Source organism: Atractosteus spatula, chromosome 2, assembly GCF_055471065.1.
Source record: "Atractosteus spatula isolate fAtrSpa1 chromosome 2, fAtrSpa1.hap1, whole genome shotgun sequence".
Taxonomy (NCBI): Eukaryota; Metazoa; Chordata; class Actinopteri; order Semionotiformes; family Lepisosteidae; genus Atractosteus; species Atractosteus spatula.
Genome location: NC_142707.1, coordinates 74,012,511 through 74,021,213, shown reverse-complemented (window position 1 = coordinate 74,021,213; position 8,703 = coordinate 74,012,511). Strand labels below are relative to the sequence as shown.

Genomic DNA, 8,703 nt, shown 5'->3' with positions numbered 1-8,703 from the left:
TCTGATTGACAGGTGTCATGGTGTTTTATCTTTCCTTTCTAACTCTTTGGTTTCCCCTCTGTTTCAGTTATATTTCCTACGAGCTCAATATCTCCATTTGCCTCATGTGTCACCTATGACTGTTAGGTGATTGATGGGCATATGATCAAACAGTGTGTCCAAATAATTCTGTGAAAACCACTGTTTGATGTGTTGTTTGTGCTAGGGTGTTGGTAAGATCTGAAAGACAGAGCATACACAAAAGAGAAAAAAATCACCATACTCAACAAAAATACTGGCCATTATATGTACAGTGTATACTGTAACTCAAATAAAAATAGCCCTCAAGACATTGCCATCTTCTCATTTCTGTCGCTCTGTGAAATAAACACTATAAAGCAGTGTGATCTTTTGTAGTAGTATATAGTCCTATAAAAGTCATGAGTATGTTATATTTTTAAGAAATATGATTATTAGACTAAAAAAGATTAAATGAAGCTGCTATTTCAGTAATGTTTAATGCAACACAAATGCCATGTATCAATCTGTTTTGAGCTATGAAGGGCTGAACGCAGTATGCTGAACAGGACTGTGGTATACACACTCTGCTGTCTGCTGATGTGAGATTTTGGCTTCTTCTCTGGCCATAATAAGAATTTTTTTTAAACCCAACCTTATGTCATCCTCAGATCAATGAGGCATTAGCGAATTCTACAAATTAGTTTGATTAGAGAGTCTGGATTGCTTCCTCTCACTTCTAATCTTACTTATGTCCATCTATTTATTATATTTCCAAAGATTGTAAGAATTGCAAGTTATTTAATGTTTTGTTCACAAATGGGCATCCACTGGATGGATCTTGTACAGTATATTGTTGTATATATAAAGTGTATATCGTGTTCTTTATTAATCGTAAATGTTTTTTACAGTGTGTTAGGTAATGACATTACTGGCCAAGTAGAGCAACTGTAATGACCACTGGAAGCTTATCTGTTTCTCCATGATGAAATTAACTGTATGACCTTATAAAAGCACACAGGGACTCAACCATCCTTTGGGTATACCAGCACCACAGTTAAGCATTTATAAAGACGTCAACATTGGAAATTCAGGAAGTCCATCTGAAAATCAAGACTTGAGGTAGGTGCGCAAAACAAATATTTTACACATTATAACTAATTTTCTAAAAGTCTTTAGCTTGTGATCATTAAGTCTTCTTTATGGTTTGTAAAGATTAATATGCTGTATGTATTATGCATGAATTCCAAAAAATATATCTTTCTTTAATTGTGTACAAAGTCTTACAGAAGAAACTGGTAAATGATCAGATGTATGCAATAGTTCTATTTGAAAATGTGTTCCTTAAGAATAAATATTAGATTTAAGTTTTATTTTTGAAAGGATTTTCCCAAAAAGATATGTTCTAAAAATATATCCTAATTTAAAAAAAGTTTAAAAAGGTTTCTTTAGAAAAAAATGCATTTCAGGAAAAACTTAAAGTCAGACCTCTACAAAATGTTCAAAGAATATTCATTATTAATTTCTTTTTTAGAAGTGGAATCTGGATCAGGGGATCATGGGTTTTATATCCCTAGAGGGATGCTACTTTTGTACTCTTGAGCAAGTAACTTTATTCAAATTGCTCCAATAAATGCCCTTCTGTTTGAGTGGTCTTCATTGAAAATTAAAAATCTGTAAAGTGACTTAGCTGGTGAAATAAAGTTTTATATGTACAGTATGTAATACACGTGGGTAGCTACCTCAGCATGCATAGGCTGTAAAGGAACAAGTAATAGGTTTATTCCATGCTGGAAAAAGAAGAAAGAAAACACAATGTTCGGCTGTGGAGCCTTCTTCAGGTATGAAGCCAAACGTTGACTTTTCTTTCTTCTCTTTTCAGAATGGAATAAACCTATTACTTGTTCCGTATGTAATACATGTCTGTATAGAAAGGTATATAAAGTCATACAGTATAAGAAAAATGTGTTGCACTTATCAGTATATATAATGGGATATATGAATATTAAAGTTCTTTCTGTTAAAAACACCAGAAAGATGTTCCTTATAATGAAATGCATAAAGTATAGACTGATACAAAGCTATCTATTAAATACCTCATGTGAGGAGTTTTATAAATGAAAATTAAGTTTGACAAACTTTTTTTCAGGGATCACCACAGCTGGAGAGATGAGCTCCTCGGTCAGACAGAACTTCAATTTCACTGAAAATTCAAATATACACCTCTGTTTTGAATCCATTAGTGGCTCCTGTAGAAGGGTAACCAAACCAGTTACCTTACGGTTTGTACTGTACTTTATTATGGTGATAATTATACTGGCCACAGTGTGTGGAAACTTTGTGGTTATAATTTCAATTGCATACTTCAAACAGCTCCATACCAATACAAATTACTTGATTCTCTCACTGGCAGTTTGTGACTTTCTGTTGGGAGTGATCACCATGCCTAACACAATGGTTTATGCTGTTGAAGGTTGTTGGTACCTGGGAAGTTTGTTTTGTCAAATACACACGGCCACTGACATGATGCTTTCCACAGTGTCCATATTCCACTTGTGTTCCATCTCCATTGACCGTTACTTTGCTGTGTGTAACCCTCTGGGTTACAGAACCAAAATCACATCTGGCGTCATACTTATGATGATCATAATCAGTTGGGTAGTTTCAGGGTTATTTGGCTTTACAATGGTTTTCCTGAAGCTGAATATAAAAGGGATAGAGGATTTTTATCACAAATATATTGACTGTGTAGGGGGTTGTTTTATGTTTTTCAGTAAATTCTCTGGACCTCTGTCCACTTTGTTCTCATATTTTATTCCTGCATTTATCATGCTGGGAATTTACTTTAAAATATATTTAGTAGCCAGACATCAGGCCAGGTCTATCAAAGATATAACACAGCAAATTCATGATTCTAGAGAGAACAAGGTTGGAGTTTCAAGTCAGCAGGAGAGAAAAGCTGCAAAAACCTTAGGCATAGTCGTGGGAGTGTTTGTATTCCTCTGGACTCCTTTTTTTGTTTGTATCTTCTCTAATCCTATTGTTGAGTATTCAATGTCACCTATCCTGGTAGACACTACATTCTGGTTTGCTTATTTAAACTCCGCTTGTAACCCCATTATATATGCTTTTTTCTACACCTGGTTCAGAAAAGCAACAAGTGTTATTGTCACTGGTAAAATATTTGAAAAAGACTCCTGTTGGACTGAGTTGCTAGCAGAATAAATTAACAAAGATAGCATTCCTTTGGACTTTGGAACTTTGCAGATCATGGGAAAGAAAAGTAAATTTGATAGAAATAAAAGGGTTTTTTGATTCTTATGAATAAATACATATTGAATATCACTAATTATTTTGTTATAAGCAAAGCCGGTTGGAGTATTCTCGGTCGCATTTAATGGCTACGTCAGCTCAAAGATTTGGTTCAAACCACCAAATGGAGACAAGCGGACCCTGCTGATGCGGGATTAACGCTAGGATGAGAGATTTTGTTATAAGCAAAGGCTTATGCTTCCATCTCCTGTTAAACTTATTGAGAATTTCATTCTAAACAACTCTGAACAAAATGCAAAAGTAACAACAAAAATATTGTATCAGAGAATTGTCATTCAACAAGATAAATACTTTATTGATCACCTGAGGGAAATTGCAGAAACCAAAGGCAAAGGAAATACTGTAATCTTTAAAAAATTCTTATGTCTGTGAAAGAGTTAGCTAGTTATGCAACCTATTTAATTGAGAGATGTGTTATGACATTGCAGATACATATTACTTGATTTTCTATCTCTTTTATAGGTTGTGTTTCCAATGACTGCTACTAGATTTACTAACTTTATTAGTCTTGAAAATGATTGTCTAAAAAACAAATTTTGAGAATATGCATCTATGTGAATGATATTTTCCAAACAAAATTCTGAAATTGTTTCTGAAAGTGATTAAATTGTTTCAATGCTTTATTTGAAATATCGAAACATTTCATTTATTGTGGTTGTAACTTTCTCCACATTCCTTTCCACAACTATCAAAATGTCAATAAAAAAACATTTTTAAAATATTAAAATACTTTAAATTTTAATATTGTGTTGTTGTATTTCATGAATAAAAACTATTTAATGTTTATAATGATTTTATTTAAGTTCACTATGTATATATTCAATCAAGTATTCAGTCCCCTAAACAGGGAGCAACACTGGTCTTATATTAAAGGAACATTACTGAATGTATTGTTACATCTATTTTTTCTTATATTTTGTCTTTTAAACATTAAGAAAGGTAGACATGCATTCATTGTTAACATTGTTTTTAATGCTATAAAGGATATTTAGTATATCACATTACACATCATTTTGCATTATTTTTCTGAATCTCTTAATGGAAGTTTTCAGAAAAGTGACAGAAAATCACCTCTTAATTCTCATATATATATATATTACTCCAGAAAATAGGGACTTCAAATGAAAAATGTTCTTAATCGATTTATAGGATTAAAAAACAAAAACAATATATAAAATATATATTAAAAATATAATTATTTCACAACATATCATTATTAAGAGAGTAATTGCGAAAAAGAACCATGTTCTGTGGAAGTAGGACTTATCTGTCTTTGACTGTCAGTCTCATTTATAATCACAAGCTTAGTGAAACCTTAAATTATCATATTGCTCAGTACTAAAATTAGAAATTGACCAAAACCAAAGTGACCTTTTCACAATGTTTACTTTACAGATGTAATTTACACAATACACATTCAAAATGAATTAAATTTAAACATATTTATTTTTTATTTATTGGAGTTTCTTTTTAAAGAACAAGGTTATTTTTTGCCAATAAAATTTAGATCAGATTGTTTACTTAGAGAGTTGGGTGAGAAAGATAAAACTAAAGTGGGGGTAAAGGACATATGATTAACCTTCTGGGATTAAAACTGTTTTGCTGCTTTGAAGTCAGAAATCAATAATCTGTGTTTTGATACCATTACAGTGTATGATAGAATTGAATATAAATGTAAATATAAATGAATTATGTTAGGTAATTTGCTGAATTTATTTATATGGTGGATCCCATCATTTGGTCTTATAGAAGTATTATTAATTTTATTAAGTGCTGTATAAGATTTAGTCGTGTATTAGAATTCATTCAAATAATAAAAATATTAAATACACATAATAGTGTAACAATGCAGAAGTGGGAGGAGCCATAGTGAACCCCAGTAAAAGCTGATGTCCCATTTGAGGGGGCAGAGGCACTAGTGTGAGGTTAGCAAAAACCGAAAGAAAAGAAAAAACAAAAAGAAGGAAGAAACACACAGCTTTGCACTGGACCATCCCTAACGGTGTCTTGGAACAGAGGGATCCAGTCTGGACTATTTAGCGGGGTCCAAACTGGAAGAAAAGGAGCGAAGTCAAAAACAAAAGAAAACTCAAGTGAATCATCACTGCGGGACAGGAGAGAACAAAAAGAAAAGAAAAAGAAGCAAGAACCGCAGTCTCAATGTTCTCTCCACAGTCCCCTCGGGGACTGTTGCTGAAGTGTTCAGGACTGGAGGCCTGCTGGCTCACCCCTTCAGGGATGTGCTAAAAGGCCTCCACAGCTGCAGCTCGTCCTCAATCATGGCAACGCATCAGCCTTAATCCAGGGCTCCGCCTCCACTCTGAACACGCCCCCCCGCGCTACGCAGCAATAGTAAAAATCCATCATCCTCTATAAGGCAACTACAAACCCAAAAGTCATGTAATTCCACTGTTGTTTATCATAAACATCCTGTGAATAATGCCTGATTACATCTCATTAATGATTTTAACTTAAGTCCTTTGAGCCATGTAGTGTGAACAACAGCTTTTTAATAAACATATTTTAATAAAGTATGTGCTACTTTTATATTATTTTGTGATCTTTGTTTTACTTGGGTATTAAATGAATAGACCCCAACCTTTCAGTGGCAAATGATTCCCCTTTCAGAAGAGTTTCTTTAAAGGCTTCCAGTAACAGGTATCTGCCATCCTCCAGTCAAATTTGGTGATGTCTTAAAGTTTGGATTTGATAGGTAATGTGTTTAGTTCTAAAGTTTGTCTATTGTTTTTTTCTTTATTTAGTCAGTATACAGTTTTCCCAAAATATAGCATAGCATTCTTATTTCTTATTTATATTATATATATAGCATAGCAATATTTCTTATTTGTTATAACAGGACCTTTTTTAAATTTTCTTCCATTATTGATTTCTTACATTTGCTTATGTCTTCTGTAGCAAGGAAAATGTCTGGTTGCTTTTTGTGGATTATTAATGACATGCACATTATTTTAAATCATAAGAACTCCTGAATGATCAGTTAGTTTATAGTATTATTTGCAAGATGCCATCAGGGTATCAGACCATGAGATACAGTAGTTGCAGGCCCAGAGCTTAAAATATGTGTTATGTATGATTATTCTCTTTACATTAACCTTTCTGGCAATTCTAGTTATTACTATAATTATTATTATTACTATCCAAATTCATTCATCAATGAAAAGAAGTCCTGTCCTGATACTATTTTAATCCCTTTTCAGCCGTAGTCATTTCAAAAACTTAGTTTTCTGCATGAAGCATTGAACTGTGATGAAATTTATCTTCTGAACTTTTTGCTTGAAATAGGCCTACTCTGACATATCAGTTAATGAACTGGAATGATACCATAACAGTTAAAAATTATAACAACAGTAGTTATGAAAACTACTTTCAACCAGTCATATATAAGTTATATAATGTTTGTTTTTCATTTGCAGAATTTTGTAGAATATCTGTATTTAATATCCTTGTTTTTACTTCATGCACAGCTGACAAGAAATTGATGGAAAGCTAACAATTTATGTGCTACACTGCCATCTGCTGACAGAAAATTGTAAGTCAATTTAAATTAAGTTTCAATGCACCCCCTGCAACGCCTTTGAATTACAGAAAGTTTTCCCCTTTTAATTTAACAGAAATGTAGTATATGTAAAAATAAATATTAAAAACATTTCATGTACTACTATGATTTCTAGCCTTATGTTATAATATTTAATATAGAATAGTTCTAAGTTATATTTATTAATAATAATAATAATAATAATAATAAAACTTTATTTTATATGGCACTCGTAAAGGTGGATTCTCTAAGTGTTTTGAATCCAACCAGTAAGGTACATCTGAATATTAGAGATACCCTTTTTCTTTTATTTATTTTAGCGCACATTCTATCTTTAGATTTAAAAGACAATTATCTCCTGTAATAGAAATGAAGTCTAAGTATTAGGTCTAAGTATTACATTTACATTTACAGTATTACATTTACAACCACTTTAACTGAGAGCAAGATTACATACAGCCACAGTAGGACACATCAGTTAGTGATGTCTGACATTTGTTACACTCATTTCCACATTATCGAAAACCCCTAAGAATGTTAAAAAAATAATCACAGAGATAGTTCATATTTGGGATTACTCATTGGTCCAGTATATTGTACATACTGTATAGACACAGATACAACACATGAGGCAGCAAATCTGAAGTCGTCATCTGTTTTTAAAACAGAAACCACAAAAATCATATATTTAGTTCTTTTATTGTTATTTACATGTGATACAGTACTTAATTTGAAGTTATGTATTGTTAGGTTTTACTACAATTCCTAGCACTGCATTACAGAAAACAAAGTTATTGCAGCAAAGTATTTGCACTTATAAGAAATCATACATCTATATTTGCACATTAATTAGCTAGATTTTTTGTGATATGAAAACTAAACACAATTTTCCAAGTGTAGTTATTCACAGTGTACACTTTTCATGAAGATATGTTATGTATACAGTTTGTGATTGGAGGAACTAGTTACTTTTTTTATCACTACATTGTTCTTTTGTGTGTGTGCGCATTGAAGGTTATTGACGTACCAGAAGAAGTTCTACTTATTGCAGGCTTCCTCTTATTGTTTTGTTTTTTTTTATGTAAAAATGTAAGTGAACAAGTATAACACATATGATTGAAATAGTGGAAGACATTTCAGCAGGGAGCTGCGTAGGATGTGTAGGATGCAAAAGAGTAGATAAAGGTTCATTCCATGCTGAAAGGTAAAGAAAAAAACACATTTTGACTGTGCGGCCTTCTTAAGGTGTGACACCCCTTTTCTACTGAAATAGTTTACAGCCTTGGCAATGGTGTAACTGTCCTGATGACACACTTCGGGGCTAAGATATCAGCCCATCCTAACTATGTACTTAACAGCTGTGTGGACCTTTACTGGGAAAAGGTCCGTTTTTTACAGCTTTACTGTACCTGAACATTAGTACACAGCATTTAATATGTTTTCATTATTTCATTTATAGTTAAACCTGCAGAATGAATCTTAACACAAGTCAGCCAAATGTTTAATTAGTTCAAGTAGGGAGCTGCATCAGCATGCATAGGCTGCAAAGGAACAGGTAACGGGTTTATTCCATGCTGAAAAGAAAAGAAAGGAAACACAGTGTTTCAGCTGTGAAGCCTTCTTCAGGTGTGACGGGTTAAATGTTGTCTCTGTTCAGGTAAATAGTTCCTATGCTTGCTGCATGCTCATGTAACAGTTCTTGGGGTTTCCGCCCCTGCCGCTCCTGCCCTGCCAGTTCGTCCCTCACTGCCTGGGCTTGAACCCGGGTCTCTGGCGTTACGCAACAGGGAACTTGCCAGCTGAGCTAAAGTAGACCT

The 8,703-nt window shown here is 33.2% G+C and overlaps 1 protein-coding gene across 1 annotated transcript; it reads left to right on the top strand.

Moving 5' to 3' along the window:
• Window positions 1–2,193: 2,193 nt before the first annotated feature.
• Window positions 2,194–3,222, top strand: LOC148840270 (trace amine-associated receptor 1-like). Its single transcript, XM_088908828.1, has one exon. It carries the CDS (start codon window positions 2,299–2,301, stop codon window positions 3,220–3,222), a length of 924 nt encoding a protein of 307 aa, XP_088764954.1. The 5' UTR covers window positions 2,194–2,298.
• Window positions 3,223–8,703: the final 5,481 nt, after the last annotated feature.